The 20,617-nt window shown below is 38.3% G+C and overlaps 1 protein-coding gene across 5 annotated transcripts in view; it reads right to left on the reverse strand.

Moving 5' to 3' along the window:
* DAPK1 (death associated protein kinase 1) overlaps positions 1 to 20,617 on the reverse strand; it is an 87,619-nt gene that overhangs the window by 13,312 nt on the left and 53,690 nt on the right. For 3 of the 5 annotated variants that reach the window (XM_044446702.1, XM_044446699.1, XM_044446701.1), the window contains 8 exons: positions 19,869 to 19,967; positions 19,414 to 19,512; positions 18,106 to 18,204; positions 14,539 to 14,736; positions 11,530 to 11,727; positions 8,560 to 8,658; positions 5,409 to 5,486; positions 798 to 1,020 (listed from right to left, as the gene is read on the reverse strand). In XM_044446702.1, the coding sequence (XP_044302637.1) occupies positions 798 to 1,020; positions 5,409 to 5,486; positions 8,560 to 8,658; positions 11,530 to 11,727; positions 14,539 to 14,736; positions 18,106 to 18,204; positions 19,414 to 19,512; positions 19,869 to 19,967 (1,093 nt within the window). Of the gene's footprint in view, positions 1 to 797; positions 1,021 to 5,408; positions 5,487 to 8,559; positions 8,659 to 11,529; positions 11,728 to 14,538; positions 14,737 to 18,105; positions 18,205 to 19,413; positions 19,513 to 19,868; positions 19,968 to 20,617 lie in introns of those variants that run through there. The other 2 variants (XM_044446703.1, XR_006416321.1) reach the window with 2 other exon arrangements.

Genomic DNA, 20,617 nt, shown 5'->3' on the forward strand with positions numbered 1-20,617 from the left:
CTGATTTCATTTCTTCATTTTAAGTGAAAGAATGAGTGGAGACTATCCATTAAGGAAGAAAGACAAAAATCCAGCATAAGGTGGAGCGATGAACTATTCACCTAATAGTTATTAAAGAACTAAAATATGAAGTTTAGTTTTAGTCTTAATGTTTTTTGTGTGATGTTATTATGTAATCTTTCCTAAATGTTTTTCCTTATTAAATATATGTACAGCTTATAGAAGTTACACATTAAAGACATCTATCTTAAAACATTCAAATAATATATCCATGAATTATGTAATGATACATTTAGTCCTACCTACAACCTTTATAAAGACTACTAAAAAAAATTCTTTTAAAATTTTACATAACTGCCTTCCCCAGCTTGATGCCATCCAGATGTTTGGGGTTGTAACTCACAGCATTCCTGACCACTGGCTGGGTTAGGGAGGACTGATGGGTACTGAAGCCCAAAATACTAGAACTCCTCCAGGCTGGGGAAGATTGTTAGAATCATGTATTATCCCCATTTTTAAACTGAGTGCATTTTTTCATATACTGAAATACTGATTTCTACCTTTCTATTACCACTTTGGTTTTTTATCTGTTCTACAGAACAGTTCATTGAATCTTTCTAAATTGGGTCACATATTTCCTTTAGAATCACAGATTTGGAAGTGATCCTTCAAGCATGTGCTGAATACAGAATCTGCAATACAGGATAAACCTGTAGCAAAACAGCAGCAGGAATAAAGATGAAAAGCAATATCTATTTTAATTAAGGGATGTAACAGAAAAGTCCTTAAGGGGGTACCTGAAGGCTTATTAGATAAAGGTGAAGGAGGAAACCTGACTGAGTTTGTTGAGGATAGCCTTGGTCTACGCCTTCTGAAAAAGCTTCTCAAAAGTCCACACTTTAGAGACTCCACAAGAGTAGTTTTCCCAGCTGCAGAGTGGCCAAAGAGCTTAAGTTTTATTCTAGGTTGTAAATTATGAGTAGGTCTAAGATGTTGGATGAATAGGGCTCTGTGCGTATCCTAAAGGTGAAAACAAAGGACAAAATGAGTTAGTAATTTTGGTGAGCAAAGTTAGACTAAATATGCTTCTGTTTCTTAGGGCATTACATAACATATTTCTCAGTATACAAGCAGGATTTAGCATTCTGTTAAAGTAGCAGAGATATTATGTATGATGAAATATATGAATGTGGATCTTTTTCTTGACATACATGCATTTGAATGGAAAGGTCAAATATGTCATCTTCCCCCCCCCCCCATATGCTGGCTACTTCAATGTCATTTTGTTTAAAATTCTTAGCCTTATACTCATAAGCTTTGGGAGGCTGAATTTTCATTATTTGTGGCACTCATGAATTGCACTTCTTCCAGAAAATACACAGTTAATTCCAAAATGTAACCCTTCCTCCAAAATAAAGCTCTTCTTCATCTTAAAATGCTGGTACTTCCAGGCAACAAGTCTTTGAGGTTTGCAGTAAGTTTTCATTCTTTTTCTCCAACAGTAGCTCCTTATGCTGCAAACTGCTTTTTAAAGTACAAAAACATTTTGCAGGAAATTCTGCAAAAATGTACTGCTCTTCAGGAGAACAGTATACGTTTAACAACATTCTTCTTTTTCATTGTATCAGAATGTAAGTTCTGGATCTATAAGTTCAATACTTTCTGTATTTCAGTACTTTCTTTTACCATTTCTCCTTCACCCAAATCTCCAGCTATTCCGATTTCATCCTGCAGCTCGTAATTCACATTCAAGTCTTTTTCTCACTGTCATCCAATAGCATACATTGAATGTAACAGAAGTGCAAAGACAGGATGGCATCTGCTATCTGTACCCATTTCTATGTGCTGACTTTGCTTGTGTGAACATTCTAAATGTGCACAAGTTGCACTAGTGCAAGCACTCTAAATGTGACAAGAAAAAACACTGTGCAGTACCCCGGTTTGTGTGTAAGTTTTTTTTAAAAATTATTAAGGCTAACACTATTAGACACTTACAAAGCACCTAATTTTTATAAACTCTGTACAGATATTGAAAGATAAGATAGTTCCATCAGCCCACATTCAAAAGGAAAAGGAATGAAAGAAAAAAGCCGCATTTTCTTTTTTGGCTAATGGATGGGATCAGCTTGATCTCCCCCTTGCCAAGGCACTCTTCCTGAGAGGCAGGTCAAGCAGCTTCGCAGGGTATGCTGCCCTATAAACTTCTGCCATCCTAGAGCATTTAGTATAGAAGGGTCGAGAAAGGGGATTGAGGGTGCGATCCTGCTTCTTTTCCCCATGATTATTGTTCATATTTGGAAGACCATGTAAAAAGACCCAATGCTACCGTCAGAGTCAGCACTGGGAATAAGAAAGACAGTTGCTCTTGGTGCACTTTCTCAAGGCTGTCTGGCTGGACTTCAGAGGAGAAGGGGCCCTTGGAATATGGGTCAGTTCCAGACATTGAGCTGAGACAAGTGGAGTCGCTTATTTCAAAGCCAGGCTCCCCAAGTGGGCAGGCAGTCTCTGAGAATAACCAAGACATACAGTTAGTGAGAAGGGGCTTGGAAGTGGGGGGGGGGGTCTCAGAAGCAGGCAAGGCAGGTATTGCTCTCAACCCTATATGTGGTGATGGCAGAGAAGGGCAGCCGAATCAGAGGATCACCATAAAGAAAATAAGTGTGCCCGTTTTAAGAAGGCGCCTCCCAAAGGCACAGGGCACAGGCATGTTCATAAGGAAAGTTCTTGGAGGTGAATATTCAACTAGGTTCAACAATGCCCAGAGATTTATTCTGGGTGTTTGTGCTTCTGAAAAATGCTTTTGGTCAATGTAAAACTTTTGAAAAAATGGCCTGTGGCTCGAAATGTGAACAGGGAGGAACCCTAGCTCACAACAGCCAGTTATGAAGTTAATATCTTATGAAAGGAGAATGTTTCTGAAATGCGACTGAAGGTCTAATACAGCAGACTGAAATTTTGTTCTTAAGACAAATTTGTTCCTAAGGCTTGATAAGATTTGTAGCATTAGTTACAAGGTAATCTTGGTTAAGATTGCATGAAAATGACTAAGTTTCCATTTGGAATAAGGCAATTTCCTATAGCAGAGAAGCATATCCTAGTCTGGGATGCTCTTTACACTTGCTCCAGAAAGCAGGGCCTTGGCAAACTACTGTTATAACTATGTAGCCTTTGTTTCTCTATTCGGACCTTTGTCTCAGGAGCCCCCTGGTGTCAGTCTGGGTTACACAGTCCTCTAGAAAGGAAGACAAGCCCACTGTCTCTTGATACCTCAGAAGACAGTGGGGAGCCATTGTAGCATGTCATTTGTCCAGGGCAGTGGATCCATTTCCAAGTCACCTCACATCATAATTTGGCTAGAACTTTGGATGTCTCCAGGGACAGTTCAGAATGAATGTGGGCTTGCTGAGTTGACAGGATGTTGATTAAGGAGAGCAGAGCATCCATCATCAGGTATTCTCTTTCACAGAACTTGTGTTCAGTCTGAGGGGTTCAGTCTGAGACTTCAACTATGAGGGGACCAACTACAAGGGCAGCAAGTTCATGTCCAGGTACCACACTGATGGGGCAGATAGCCAGAGGCCTCTCAGCAACCTGGCTTAGACCCTGAGGTATGCCTTGCCACCATTCTCCCTCCCTTGTCTAGTCAAGTGAGGTTAGAATTTGGACACATTCTAAATTTGTCTGGAATATGAAGTGGTTATTCTAGTGGTTCCAGTGTGGTCTGGAAGAGTCACAATACTGTCTATACAGAATCTGTGGCTGCTCCTTCTGGAAGGGATCTCCTAAATCACAAGAGTTTTTTTCACTCCAACCCACCCTGGTTACAATTACAGACATATAGATTGACTGGGTAAATTAGAATGGAGATACAATGAAGGGGCATTCTTCACCATCTCACAGAACTTCTACAAACGTATGATTTCACATGACAGGCCTTCTGCCATTGATACATCTGCAAGGAATTCTAACCTTTGAGCACCAACGCTAAAACATTTGCTCCCCTTCCTACAAGTTAGATCAGATCAGGAAGTGCAGGCTAATAAGGTAGTAAGTCTGGTTGCACCCCTTAGCATCATTTGTGGCAGTTTCCTGGTTGCAGCATCCACTTATTAAATTTCTTAGTGGCCCTCCTGTTCTACAACCTTCCTCTCAACACAGGATCCCTTCATAGAAACTCTGTAAGGTTTTGGGAGTTTAGTGAAACCACCTTTTGAACATATACACATATACTTTTATTTGCCATCATGTCGGCATGTAGGTGCTGAAAAAAGGACTTTGCATTGTCATAAGGATTATACAGTTCTATGCAGAGACTCTTCCTTTGTACCCAAAGTGAAAATCTTGTAGCAAGATCTCAAGAATTACCCTTACCTTTTTTGCCCCAACATACAAGTAGATCTTACCTTTTTTTTTAATTCCAGTCTACAACCCTCAAAAGAAAAGGAATGACGCAAATGGGATATATGTGGAACCTGTACTGAACATCACAATTGGTCACATTTTTCTGTTAACTTCTTTCCAGCCATCCACAATGGAAGAAAATTCCAGTAGCAAAACTTTCAAGATGGATTAAAGCTTGCAGCTCCCTGTATTCTGGGGATTCAGTTACTGCTGTCTCTGGAAGTCTTACAGCTCATTCCAAGAGGAGCATAGTCATCACTAATGCTCCCTTGATCAATGTTTTTTGAGTGACAACTTGATCTTACATTTCCTTATATATCCACTGTTATAAGCTGCAAGTCAGCAGGCAGGTTCTGCAGTGGTCTCAGCTTAATCTAAATAGAGCCCCTGGCCTAAGTAAATACTATTTGGAAATGTCCCAGATTACGATACCCATCTCTGCTATAGGAAGATGAAAAGGTTCCTTAATGTGCAGAAGGTTCCTTTTCTACAGTGGGTGGAGAATATATTACTTGCCTTGGATAATGGAATCTTAAGGATGGAGAAGGAGAACAATTATTTCAGTTTATTCACAGTTCTTATTCAGATTAGAGAATGGACCTTTTGGCAAGCTCGTACCACTTACTTTTCTTTCTCCATCTGTTATTCTTGTTCTTGCAGTTTTTCTCATGTAACTGTTTGATGAGATTTTTTGTTTTGGGAACTGTTTTATTTCTGAAACTGGAAGACACTCATCCACACCGGTAAAATAATTTGCACTTTATTCAAATTTGGCCTTGGCTTCTGGATCAAGTGGAAATAGCCAGTACCTCCTGCATGCTCTCCATCCACTACAGGAAAAGGAATCTTCCTGGTAAGTTGAATGGTTATTTACACTGAGGAAAGTTTGCTAAAATTCAAGAACTGCTGAACAGTTATTAGAAATTTATTTTAGCATGCTTTCTTGAAGGGTTATTTTTATAATATTGACAATGAAATATAACTTGAGTTTTCATTCATTTTCTTACCTTTTTAAGCCTTGAAAGTAGACAGGCGACATGTTCGTGTTGCTCTGCCCTAGCCAGATCTTCTGCTGTTTTTCCATCCTGTTAGAAGACAAGCTGTTAGTTACAATGTTAGTTTACTGTCCACAACAGACAATAAAATGTACATGCTATAATTCCATTTTTACATGGATGAAAGGAAAACAATTGTTACTTGCAGAAAATAGGGGGAAATTAGAATTATTAATTTATTTAGTATTTAAAAATAGCTTCTTTCACAAGAATCAGTATCTTGATCTTACAGAATAGCAAATATTAAAATTTGTACCAATTTCAGCAAGTTTATCCCTTTATTTGTAAGAAAATATGTAAAATGCATTTTTCAAATTATGAATTACTGATACGGTATATGAATGACATGAACTGAAGATGGCATGTTTATGCACATTTAAAAGGAAGACAGTAGTAATGAAGGATTCTATTTACACTTAGATTGGAGAAAAGGAATGGGAAAATGGATAAGATGGAAAATCCATCTTATCCATTTTCTATCTTTGGTAGGGGTTGGTGGGGGAGAGAATAGCACAGCTTTAAACAGCTTAAGTAAATTCAGGAGAACAGCAAATCTGTCTTCAGTATTCTGTTCTTGAATTATAATCACCTGCATTGAGATGAAATGAACTGTAAGATAAATTGCTTTCTATAGTGGTCTCATAGGACTACATTAATGAAAATACTATGTGCATTGTTATACCTTCATGACCTTAAGTTTTTCTTCAGGCAAATATTCATACTAACTAGGTTTTATAATACCTGCCCCCCGTACACTTCTGGTTACAATCTTTTCTGAGACAAAACTGCATTTTGTATTTAGCAAGGAGGATTTTAGTATAGTCTAACTGATACAGTGTTAGAGAGCTTACATTAAAAGATAAGTATAAATAAATAAATCAGTGCCAGGTCTCAAATCAAAGTGCCACTTATACATCCTCAAGCTACTTATATTAAGGAATTTATACCAGTCTTTAACTGTAAACACAAGAGTGCTAAAATGGTAAAAATCAGAACACGGTCACTTTTTCAAATGCAAGTTTATTGTTCTGATTGGTACCATTCTAATCCATGTTAACAGCATGAGTAGGCAGGAATAAGTAGCAGTTATTCCAGATTATTAAAATGAAGCAAAATGTTGAACACATTTAGCAAAAGGCATCTACCTTATTTTCAAAGGTTCCAGAACATATATTTATCCTCAGTCCTCCATGTCCCTCAACAGGATACTTTGAATAATTTTATGCACAAATAATATAGTTTAGATTGTGGTTTAAAATACACATACAGTCTCTCAGGATGAAAGGAATATTACATATGTTCTGATGAAGACATATGCAAATGTGTGCAGAATACTGGGAATCTGGTTCCTTTTATCCTCATAGCTGCCTATCCAGATGTTGTTAAATATGCTTCACCAGCAGTATTACAATACATCTAGCTAGATCCATTGTGACACTAAAAACTATTAGGTTTTGAAAAGAGAAGTATACTAGATAGTAATGCCCAGCAGCATGTGTTGGGAATGGGACAGGGCACAGGCAATGGAGGTTGCTGTGAGAATGATGGTTGTCCACAAGCCCACATTATTTTCACCTGCTGAATATTTAAAGTTGTATCTTCAGAATATGAGTATTTAGTATCAGTCTTGGGCCATGGGTTGATTACTTAGGGCAGCACTGTTCAGGACTCTGAGCACTGTCGCTGGATATTCTGCCAAAAGGAGTCCAGTGCCACGCTGGAAGGATTATCTGAGGCAAGGTAGTTCACTATCTAGACTCTAAACTTGGTGACTGAACTACAATTCCCTTAAGTCCGAGGTAGTACTCTCCCAGGGAAAGGAGCAGGCTGGACATGGACACACATCGTGGACCAGGTAAAGAAGCCTGTTTCAGAAACATTTCATGGCAAGGCCTTGTGAAGAACAACGGATGGCAGTCTGGGGATGCAGTTATGCTGAAGCTTGCAGACAGTGGTTTTTTCACATTTATTCCATAATACAACAGCCATCACCACGCGAGTTCAGAATGTTCTTGGCTCAAGCCCTAATTAATGCAAAAGGTGGAAGATGCATGACTGAAAGTTCCTTCCACATTAAGAATTTCCTGCGTATAACACTTGGAAAGTAAAGGCAGATAAAGCCATCTTCCTGACATGAGAGCTTCCAAACAGGCAGAAACTTGCAAACAGGAAACTGTATCTGTCACAGCAAAAACAACAATGTATTTTATTATACTTAAAAACTAACAAATTTATTATGACACAGGCTTTTGCAGACTAGAAACATGAAGTGCCCTCTATAAGTTTTCTCTGAGGCTGAATTTAGCGAGTTTTTATTTATTTTCTGGAACAGTCTAGCTCCTACTATATTTTTCTTGTGAATATGTAGGTTTGATTGATGGATCAATTGATTACATTTAAGTTGATTTTTCTTTAGTGCTACATTGTAGTCTATAAACATAGCTCTTTTAGTTGTAAAGTCCTGACAGTATCAGATGAGCCAGATAAAGGCACACTTAGTTTTGGTTCAGCAAAGTTTGTGAGTCATGCAGAAAAGCCATTACTTAGTTAAAGTGCAGGCAACAAGGTGTGAGATAGCTAGTTGCTTTTCATCCATTCTTCAGGAAGGCCAATTTTGGGAACATTACTTAACCCTTGTGAGGAGGAAAAGACAGCAGGTGGTGCTGTTTGGAAGTGGTGGAGCAGATCAATTGGACAAATAGTAACTGCTTCACAAGCTCACCTGTGAGCTTGCTTTTCCATTCAATCTTCCTCCCACGCACACATGCACACTGTGAATTATTTTATTTTTAGTGTCAGGCCTTTCTAGATGCACTCATTTCAGAAAGACCTAAAATGGTATTTATAGGTTTCAGTTCACATAGGAAAAATAGCTAGCAAGTAAATTACTGAAAATAAAGCAGCCCCCCCCCCCCCCGCCCCAATCAAGAATATTGCTGATAAGGTAAGAACTGTATTCTAAATTAACTTATTTTAGGCTCACCATTCCTCCAAAAAGGCTTCATACTAGGTGAAATAATTATTTTTAAGCCAAAGTCTTCAGGAACAAGATTTTTACACTTTCTGAAAACAGTTGAAAAGTAGAAAACATATTACTACTTACAGATGTTAAAGTCTCCACATTAGCTCCACTGAGGCAGAGGTACCGAACGACATCAAGAATTCCATTGTTTGCTGCAAGATGTAAAGGTGTTCGCCCATACTATAAAAGGAAACAGTATTTTTTAAAAAGTTGTTCTCCACTTTTACCCTCTCCATATTAGAAAAATAGCATTTCCTTTTTCAGTTGTACTGAAAGATACACCGAAGTGTTAGTGAGCCAAGCATGCAATGTTCCAAGGCATCTTTATAGTGTACGATCGACAGCTTTTAACCATTTACCTTCAGATGAACTTAGGAAGTGGAATACCTACTGGAATACCACAGAAACTTAGGAAGAGGAACACCACAAAAACAATGTACACACTTGGAGGATTCAATAAGTTTGTGTGAGTACATCTGTTTGTAAATTGAGAAAATAATTGCAGAATTAAATCCAAAACAGCCCTCATAACTTGGAAAGCATTGCAGAGCTTCTGTGGTTTTTCATTTTTATTTTTCGCTGTCTTTTAGGAGTGGATCAGGACCTGGATGTCTGTGCGTATTTTCTTGCTTCTTAACTTAAAAACTTCGTGAGATTCCCTACAGCAATCTGTTGCAGGTCTTTTAAAATCTTTTTGACACAGTTATTCTTTATGGATATGCATTTAGAAACAAACTATTTACATACTTGGATGTATGTATGTTTTAACATGGTAGGAATCTAAAACATGTATACTGTTAACCCTTATTATTTTGAGGTTCCTTCACTGAAAAAGTCTTTTATGCCAGAAAATCAGTGAATACCTTACTTGTCCAATACACCTTCTGTGTACCTTCTTGTACCCTCTGTGCAACAGTGCTCTGTGGTATCATATTACTTGTGTTCTTGTAATTTCCCCAAATAGTATAACTTTCAGAACACTAACACAGTGATACTTCACTATACTCCACTCATTCTCTATAAGCACAGCTGCAGTAGAGGGCGAATAATGATAGGAAAAGGTCAACTCCTGAATGGTTGAGCATGTATGTTGCATTTACAGATAAATTTTGGCATCTCTGGTTGAGGAAACTTTGGTGAACAAGTTGTAAAAAAATCATGGCCCAACACTCCTGATACTTCTGTCAGTGCATAACAGTAGGCTGCAGAGGTGATTTGCTCGATTCTCAATAAACTGCTTGACTATCAGGTTGAAAAATCCAGGATGAAGGTTTCATTAAATCTATTTTTTCGTACTGAACTTTTGATTTGCAAATGATTTAACATCAGAATGGTATCAAAGCTAGAGATGTTTATGTCAAGGACATGAACTATAACTCAAGTGCACAGAAGCTACTGCTGACACAAACAAAAAGAGACTAACATGCAAGCCAATATAGATGTTGCAGGTCTCTATAGTACCTGACCTTTTTGTATGTCATGTACTTTTTAGATGCAGCATTTTTCCCCCTGGAGAAAACCTTGTGCCAAGTCACTGAGACCTGTCAACAATTTTCAACTGTAAAATCGGATCTTTCGCTGTATTAAGCCTCTCTTTCTGAAAACATAATTTCTATCATGGCTTTGCATTTAATTGCTCAATCAGTCAGGATTAAGCTAACGCAAGGGGCAGAGGGCTCAAGATCATAAGCTTTTTACTTGGCAGCCGATGACACTTAAATTTAAAAATAATCCAAATAAATGATTGCACAGGGTCAGCCAAAAATCCACAACTTTGCACAGCTAGTTGTAGCACATAAGGTCACTAAGCATTTTTAGATGTCAGGACTATACTGCAATATTTAATGCTCTTAAGAAGCAACAATTTTCATTAAAAGGAATGCAAAGACTTTTGAATTTAGCTGTTTTAATATGACAGGTAAGAGCTGTATTATTCAGAATATTCCTTTACTTGGTAACGTTAGACCAACTATTAATCTGTCTGTAACCCACAGTGTGTCAATGGAGGCTAAAGCTATTTAAATTAAACCCATGAAAAATACTCTGAATTCAGGCTCTTATGGGAAAGCACAAAGTTAAGCCAGTTAAGTATTGTTTTTAGATTTCACACACTTCTGAGCTGTTGTTACAAAGAAATAAAATTAAAAATACACAAGGCTATTAAATGAACAATTTGGAAAGTACTGTTTTGCAGATGTTTGCGAGTAGCTGCCTGAATGTAAAATAAAAGAGGGAAATATCTCAAGGGATCTGCTCCATAGCCATTCTACTTCAGGAAACATGCAAAATAATGCTAATACAGAGATCTTAAATACTGTGAGTGTATTTTTTGCAGTTAAATATTGATCTACTTAAAGCAGTAACTTTCCTGTAACCCTCTCTGAGATGGAAGCATTGACATTGATGGAGGGTGAGGGTTGGCCAAGGGCTAGCCTGAAGTGGACTATCTTCTTGTGGATGCATCATGTCAGCATTGAGAATTGCTACAGTCATCCAGTTGACTCCAACTACATGGAAGTCTATTTAGTATTCTTATGTAAACTGGTCTCAGCTTATCATCAATTAAATGTAGGCTTACCAAACTTTACCTGATATATTTTTATTATTTGATTGCATTTTACAAGTACACACATTAAACAGTTCCTAAAGGCCAAACAGCTTTGTGAGTGGTGGGGAGTTTCTTTAGATAGAAACGTATGGAAGATCATGACTTTGAAAAAATACAAGGAAAATTAAAAATACAACTAAAAAATTCATGAAAGGCAGTCATGGAGAAGAATGAAGAACTTGCACATTCATCATAACAACTGGTTACAGATGCTGATTGCACTTACTTGCTGTAAGCACTGCTGCATCAGTCAGCAGTACTGATAACTGTAGGGAATGCCCTTTATTTTTAGGTGCCAGGCAAAAGCCATTGCCATGCAATAGCATCACCCCCTTTCAAGAGAAGTCTGAGATCCCTTCCAAGTGCAAACCATTTTCAAAATCTTGAGACCCCTAAGTACAAACACAAGCACTGTGAAAATAGGTTTTTGTTTTTTTAATTACCTTATTAGTGATATCAATGTTACAGTTTGCTTCACAGAGTGCCATCACAATGGGGATGTTTCCATCTTTGCAAGCCACATGAAGGGGAGTGTTCCCATGTCTATCCTGGAAATCTATAGAACACCCATGACTAATAAGCATTTTAACCACCTCCATTTGACATCTTCGGACAGCAAGGTGAAGGGCTATATGTCCATCCTAAATACACACACAAAAATGATGAATAGTAAATTTCTGTAAGGAAAAACAAAAAGCCATATCAAACAGGTTACTGTTAAACATTTAAATAAGTAATAAAGTAGGTAAAGTGTTACCGTATATTCAGGCAGAAAGAGTTATTTTGTATGCCCATTTCTGGAAAGGTTCTTTGTTGAGTTAGTGGCTACAGTCTGATCTAATGCTAACCAATGGTGTGATATTACAAGAACTTTGCCTTCTCCTCCCTTGGGCTTCCATGCTTCTCTTTAAACCTTAAAATGCTTAATGCTTAAATTACGGTTAACTGAACCATAAATTATAGTTAGTGGAAACAAGGTAGATTTAGAAACTACAGTAGTTTCTACAGAAGATTGAAAAGCTACCCACTAATAGATTTAAATATAGTTAAGACTAACCACAGTTTGTCCAAGTCTGGAAGACATACTATATTCTGGTTAATCAAAATCAGATGTGAAAGCTTAAAGCTGTGCTAGCCAGCGCTATGCAGAACAGTGGACAGCAGAGGGGATTGCAGAGGCCTGGTATTAAGTCATGAATGACAAGTCAGGAGCATGCATTTTAGTGTTTATCTTCATCTACTTCACAGGGTCTCCTTGACAAAAAAATAGCACTATTCCCAGTTGTGCTGCCTTGAGCTCCTTAACGTAGTATATGAAAATGAAGGGTGTATAAACCGTCAAAAAGTTATCTTTTTTTCTGCTTTATTTGGGATAAGAAAAGGCAAAAATGCTCTGGATAAACTAATGAAAAGCAGCTATAAATAATATGATGATTATATAATAAACATGTATTTCCTATCTAGAAAATAGATTTCCTTTGTAAAGCACTAAGGTGAGCTAAAATGGCATTGTGCTAAAGAAAGTACTAAACAGATTTAAGTTGTAGACTCCGCAATATGGCATAGCATCCTAGATTTCACACGTTTCCAGGCTGTAAATGAAAGCTTCCTTTTCTTGTTCCAGTTCCACGGGAACATATTTCCATGTTCACCAAGACAGGGTCTCTTCCATTGTGGTACTGCATAAAAAGGGAGGAACTGTGGCTAAGGGGTAGCACATGATTTTGGTTAGCACATGATTTTCATAGAAGGAGGTCCCAAATTCAATCTTTGACATTTCCAGGTTGAGCAAGAAAAAAAAAACCCTTCCTGGAACCCTGGGGAACTGTTGCCACTTAGCTTAAGAGGAGAGATTAGCAACCAGGGGTACAACAGTTCGAGATTCTGTCTGCATACCAATACAAAATGAATGTGCTACAGATGTAAGTATAAGCCAGCAGCTACCTGCCATCTTCACTTGCTGAATATATTTCAGCCCCATGTGTGGCCATGAGACATTCAAGAGAAAAGAGCAGCAGACAGAGGCCCTCACTTCACTCTGAAGTGCTGCCAGTACAAAAGGGCACACTGGTGCCCATGGGGGCTGCATTGCCAACCTCTGGTGTAAGCAAGACTGATTTACAGGGACCAATAGCCTGACAGTGTAAGGCTGCTTCCTATGTTCCTATGAATGAATTTCCCATAGGAACTTTGTGTCAGTGAACCTGATGTCATTTTAGTCGCCATTGAAGACCTTTTCCTAAAGTGTTACCTCACATTTTAAACATGCTATGTTGCATTCTCCTCTTCTATTACAAGTTTTTATTATTGCAGTTTTGAACATTATTATATGTTGCTTTGGGAGTCTTTGGACTGAAGATTAGAACAAGTAAATGTTTATTAGGGACATGTTAGCAAAAAGAGGATCTTTAGCTCTGAAAGTGAAAGGTAAGTGATTAGAGGAAAAGACTGTGATCCTACATTCATTCAGAAGTGAGTTCAATGTGAGTTATTCCCACATAAATCAGTCCAGCAGCATCTCCCAATCCAGTCCCCTCCAGGTATTTTGGATTACAGCTCCCCAGATTCTGCACCACTGACTATACAAGCTGGGGCTGATGGAACCTGACACCCCAAACATATGGAGAACATTAGGTCTAGAAAAGCTGGCGCATAGGATTGCACCATAAAAGAAGCATCCAAGTCAATACAAAATTAACATATTATAATCCACTAGCATAAGAGTCATCTAGCACAATTCTAATTTTCTGGGAAACCAGCTATGCCAGCAAACATTACTAACAATGCACCAGAGGCCCCTTATGCTAGCCCTGAGTAATTCATGCTGGAGCTCGTGTCAACTTGGATACTGTCCTAAATGTTTTATTCAGTCTCAAAATTGTTTTGAGTCTTACGTTCCCCTGCTTTTTGGTTCTCCAACTAATAAGGAACCAAACTGAGTTCCTGCTGTAATCACAGGATAAGGGTGACAGTCCATCAATCCAGACTGCCCTGTTCTAGGAAAAAGAGGCCAGCTGGTATTGGATAAACCTTTCATCTTCAAAGACTGAGTAAAGATGCAAGAAGATACAAGCCTCTGATGGCCCATCTGTATTCTGAACATCATTTACTTATACTTTGCTTGTAATACTCAGAATATGAGTATTTAATAAGCTTAAAAAATCTTGTCTGCCACAGGAATCAATTATCAGGTTGTTTTTCAATACAAATCCAACAACTAGATGTCAAACAAAATGGATAGTCCAAGTGGATGAAGAGGCAACCACTGCAAAATGCTTATTTCACATAAGAATAAATGTATTTATTTTGTAGCAATACTGTAAAGCCTTTATTTAACAATGAGTTGCAATATTCAAACAAGCTTTGAAGGGCATCTGATATAAATAAGTCTATTTACTCAAAACCTTTATGGGCAATTTCTTGCTAAATGTATGCATTCAGCCGTAACTAACCTTGTCAGCTGCATCAAGGTCAGCACCATGCTCGGCCAAACATTCCACAATATCATGGTAACCTCTAGCTGAGGCTGTCAGGAGTGGAGTTTCCCCTTCTTTATTTGTAACATTCACATTACAGCCTGCCTTACACAGCGCTTTAGTAACAAAATAGTAACCATGCCAGGCGGCACAGTGCAAAGGAGTTTCTTCTTCCTAAAAAATAATTTAGCAACATTAGTATAAATAAAGCTGAAATACCTCAACCTTGCTACATTATCTCAACCCTAAAACCACTTCTAATTTTGACTTGACAAATCAATCTCCTAGGAAAATGTCATTACTTATTCATGTGCTATGCTTTAACCTTTGGGATCTAACCATAAACTTAGTTTCACATTTTATAGTAGCTTCCCAAGGCATTAATTAAATGAAAAAAATCCCACATCCTAATGGGCAAGTGGGATCAGACCGCTGGCCTTGCTGCAGGTTGACAGGCATTCCCCCTCCCCCTGCTCACAAGGCTCTCCCTGCTGAATGCCCACACACTGGCACTGGGATCTGCAGCTGCTTATGCACAGACTTCCTCCCTGCAGGTGCTTCTGTTTATTGCACCAGTAATATGGCCCCTTCCTTCTTGTCATCTTGCGGAGCCCCCTTCACGCAACTGATGTGCGAAAAAGCCAAAAACTGTGTATTTTATTCATTTAACATCTGTAGAGCACAAATAACCAAAGACTCACGATGAAGTTTAAGCCATTACTCTTACTAGTAATGCCACAATGCATCACGTGAAGAGATTAATGTTCTTCTTCACAGAGATAATATAAAACAACCTATAAAGGATATGATTAATATTATCACAATTAAATGGCTGTTATCACTGGAACTACATGCACTAAAGTTATTAATGACCTGAAAGTAGCTTGAAAGAAGATATTCAAACTATATTCCATATAAATCTTATACTACAGTCATGAATAAGGGTTCTCTTAAAATGGTCCAATTAAAATGGTTTAATAGGGAGCAATGTGTTAATAAGAATTTGCGTTCTCCAGGTTCTTTGTCCATCTGACTGAAGTATCTGCACCTTGTATTGGGTCAGTTGGACTGACTGGGGATTCTGTTGGTATGCTGCTTACCCCATTGCCTAACAATTTTCTGGACCTAATGGAGGTAAAACTTGATCACGCTGAGGTGCCCCAATGGTTGGTTCAGGAGCATGTCAACATTCATGCTAAGGGGTCCCTGCCTTGGAAGGCTCAGGATTTCATAGCTTCCATAGTAACAGTGGGACTCTCCTGACATATTAATGACCCAACACTGCAACACATACTCCAGCCTTTTATTTTTCAGCTGAAAGTGGAGGTGGCAATCTTAAGGAGGGTAAGTTTGACTCAGTCTCTTTGTTGTAGCCAGATCACCGCTTCTTTATGTTTAGACTTACAGCAGTTTTTCCTGTCAGCACAGATGCAGAAACCTATTAAGACTGCCTGCCCTGAAAGCTAATAGATTAATATTCCAAATTACTCTTCCCATCCCCACTGCTCTATACTGCTGACTATCCTCTTGAAAAGCTGGTTGATCTGTGCAATGCAGAAATGACCCAGGCAGACAACGCAATTGCTCTTGAGCATTCTTTTTAAAGTTCCATGATACACCCAAGAGCTGAAGAATGAAGAAACAAAACAGGAGGCTGCTTGAGTGCATTCTGATGATTATGAACAATACCAGTATGTACTTAGTCAAATGTATTCAGGGGCTGCGAAGGCCTCTATGGTTCTGCTGAGCACTTTTTAGGATTGTCTGGCACTTACTACATGCTGGCCCTAAGAGCACTATGGATCCCTCAGGGGCTTACTGTAATACACTTGCAAGGAGTTTCCAAGGTATGGTATCATGCAACCAGATGAAGTGCTTGGACAAGTTCAATCCTTTATCCTTGGTTTATAAAAAAGGACAGGGATGGAACAGGCAGCTGAGCCAGGGAGGTGATCTTGTGAGCGGGAATAATCTGTGTAAAGTAGAGCGCAAAGCTGTGGATGGATTTTCTGACCTAATGGAAGATACTCAGGCTGTTCTGGATGGAGCTGCATTCCTCCTAAAGGAACAGGTGTGTAGCTTGGTTCTCTTAGCACTGTCATTTTCACTTAAGACCAAGGTGGCCTCAAGTCACAAAGAATGACTTTGACCAGAATTGGCTGGTGGCTGAGCTACACCCTATTTGAACCACGATGAACCGGCTTTAGTTGTTCATACTCTGAGAACTTCCACATTACATTACTGTAAGTGAGCTGCATGTGGCAGGGCTGTCTTTAGAGGCTGAAGCTTGTACAAATGTGATGTCTAAACTGATGGAAAGCAAGACAGAGCATGTACCACCTATTCTGGGCCACTTGCATTGACTAGCTGCACAATTCCCAGGTCAATTAAAGGTGCTAGTTTGGACCTTTCATGCCTCAGGACTGGTGGTATTTCCCTAACAGTGGATTGATAAGCCCACTAAGGTTGGCTTGGCTCCAGCATTTTAATGCCAGGTCAAAAAAATCATATGGTCTCAAGGGTTTGATGGCATTTGCTGGTATTTTACTTTCAAATGTTTTATCAGGCCCTGGTATCTTATTGTCACTGTTTTATAATTTTATGTTACTATTTATGTGTTTTTATATGTTTTTGTAAACTGCCTGGAAAGCTCAGGCTATAAAAAATAAAACTATTGAAACATTTGTGTGCTGAATTACAGATTTGGGGTTGCTCCCTTCATAACTGTGTATACATATGATGAATTCCAACATACCAGAGCAAATGCTTGCCTATTGAAGAATAGCATCATCTAGCCGATTACAAAAAGTATTACTTCATATTGCTGCAGCGATGGAAAAATGCAGATGCAAACAATGAAATTGGCACTGGTATATTTGTGACTGACTGACTAACACAACTATCTCAGTATGACCAGTGCCCAGGACTTTTTGCATGTTAAAAAAAGTTGCAAATAAAGTTTTATCTTCTGTGAACCAGCCTTTAGTAGGTATTTCTACTATATTAGTGAAGGGAATAGGCCCTAGAGCAGGGGTCTCAAACTCAACTTACCTGGGGGCCGCTGGAAGTAGAGTCTGGGTGAGGCTGGGCCGCATCAAGTATTTCACCACCGCAGTGGTGGTGGGCCACTCATCCCGTGGCCGGCCTGGGCGCCGCCGGCGCTTTAAAGGCCGCAGGGCCGCTTGCCCGTGCCCCGCCTGTCCCGGCAATTGGCCCGCGGGCCATGAGTTTGAGACCCCTGCCCTAGATAAAACTGCAGCACGTTTTGCATGCAGAAGATCCAAGCTTTAGTACAATCCAAGCTTTATCCTAGCCCATCTTCCATAGGGCTTGGATAAACCCTCATCAAACAATAGCTGCTGTCAGTCAGTGTAGAGAATACTGAACTTGATAGATCAAACGTTTGACCCAGTATAAGGCAGATTCTCGTAATCCTAGGTTTATTAAGAGGTTGAACATCTTCCTTTCCCCTGATCAACATGAACTACATAATAGGATTTTCTTATGTAGCAGAGCAATAAAGGCTTATCTCTTACTACTCACCTTATCTTGAAAATTTGGGTTTGATCCAATACTACACAGGTACTGAACCACTTCAACATGACCATACCGAGATGCCACGTGGAGTGCAGTTTCTCCGGACTGTGATTGGAAGACAGTATTACTTCTCATGTCACTGCTGAAAACTCCTGCATTATGAGTTAAACTGGATAGGAACTCTCGTATATTGAGTTTCTTAGCCTTTTGCCCAAAAGCTCAATAGGCTAAATGTTCAAAAAAATTTATTGGACTAGAAAAGCATATAAAGTATTCACTGAGAAACTGTTTACCTCCTTTTCCTTCTCTACACTTACTTGCCTGATCGTAGAATATCAAGCATATACCAAAGTTTGTCTGTACAATCTATATTCTCAAAGCAGTCTGCTGGTTTTTCAAGGTTTTAGTTTAGTTACCAAATTGCCCTTTTGATTTACACTACTGGGATGTTGGCATACTGGATTATTGAAACAAATCTAAATACTCTGAAACTACTAAAAAGATTATCATAGTAACCCGACGTATTATGCGGATGTTCAGGGTGGGGAAAAGATGACAGTTGGCAGAAATAGTATCAAGAGGTCAAGGATGACAATATACCATATATCACAATACATTACTGAAGTATACAATAAAGATCACTGCACAGACTCATTTCTCTCCATTTCTATGGAGAGGAAATAACTCTGCTAGGTTCCCTCTTGTACCTCAATCCCTGCACTATAGACTACTCCATTTAGTAAGTTCCCCAGAACCTCTATGTAGCATTTTCCAGGGGCTGATGTGTGAAGGAAGGGGCTGAAAAACTGTTTCCACCAGCAAACAAAAAACAAAAGACCACCTGAAAATATTTTTCATTTATCTGAACTTTCTAATCTTTTGCATTAATTTCTCTGAATTTTTGCAGGTTTCTTGCTTAGGCTTACATATTCCATTCAAGAAAAATTGCCAACATTCCATGGAGAGGAACATAGAAAAGTAATCACTTTGTAACTCTGCAGATTTTATATTCCCTTTCCCTAAAAATGCTACAACTCTCTTCTGAAATGTTTCTTGTTTCTTAAAACCTCTAAGGCTTTATGTAATTTTTATAACACCTGTCCACAAAAAAAGGAGCAGGTGTTTTTTAAAAACTCCCCAAACTGTAACACAAGCAACCATGAATCTATTTGTCTAAAATTTGATAGGCTTGATTCTTTCAGAAAGAATAAGTCTCCCTGCAATTCTACCAAAGAAGAAAAGTTATTGGTATTCCCCTCTTTAAAAAATAAACAAAATTAAAGGTATATAGTCTAATCCCACCCTTACACTTACCTTGTCTCTAACATTTAATGGACAATTATTTACATGAAGAAATTTCAGAGTTTCTACATGACCATGTCGAGATGCCCAGTAGATTGCATTAGATCCTGCCTGTCCAAAATATTTGAGGACAATAATTAACAAAACCATAAACAAACTGCAGTAATTTGATACAAAGAATCATTCCCATACATTTAGAATAAATGTCAAGATCCAGCAAAAGGATTCTTCTAAAGCAGAAAAAAATTCAGCTTGGTATTAACTTGCTACAGTAATAAAAACACTGAATAAGTATAAAATGATGACAATTTAGTTGTTTTGGGATGTATTTTGAATGTGCATTACTGAACTACAGAAATATTCACAATATCTAATGCATATATTTAATTGAAGGTGTACACTCAAGAGAATTTTGTCCTTCTAAATAACACATTTAATTTCCAGCAATTATCAAACAATCTCCCCACCTTATCTTGGACATCAACACGAGCACCTCGCTTTAGGAATAACTGAAGCATCTGAATATTCCCACATCCAGCAGCAATCAGAAATGGAGGTGTTCCATGCTGAAAAGAATAGACTGTTAAAAACTGGTCGTTATTCAGAGGTTACAGAAGAATGCTCAGGAAATGTGTATTTTTCTTAAAGAACATCTGGAACACATACTTGCACAACTCTGCTTCATCACAAGACAGTTCAGACAAATTCAGCAAACATCACAGTTTAATTCCATATAAGTTTAAAAAATACATAAAATATAAACTTACAAAATACAGTGAAATTAAAATAGTGCAAATATGGAGTGCTAAACATGGAAAGGTATTTCCAAGAAAGTCTTAGAGTGGGCCTAGTTATACCATGTAGTACAGAAGTAGATGAATGGATGCTCTGATAAATACAAACCTCCACAAGCAGTTCCTTTTTTCAGTCACAGAAATATTGTTTCCACAATGCAGTAAGCAATAATACTGATCTTGCGAGGATTTATCTAGAGCACTGTTAAATCGTTGACCCCATAGTTCAAAAAGGATTTTGACAAATTAGGAAAAAATACATTCACTGGAGAGAAACAAGGACAATGAAGTCAACTCTAGGTTGGTTTTTTATTTTCAGAAGAAGACAAATTCTGAATAAATTTTGTGTAAGGCTTAATTCTATGGAGATCTGTTTTAATTAAATGAAAATGTTCAGTTTAACTATATTTATTGTACTTTCT

This window comes from Varanus komodoensis, unplaced genomic scaffold, assembly GCF_004798865.1.
Source record: "Varanus komodoensis strain SLA01 unplaced genomic scaffold, ASM479886v1 scaffold5, whole genome shotgun sequence".
Taxonomy (NCBI): Eukaryota; Metazoa; Chordata; class Lepidosauria; order Squamata; family Varanidae; genus Varanus; species Varanus komodoensis.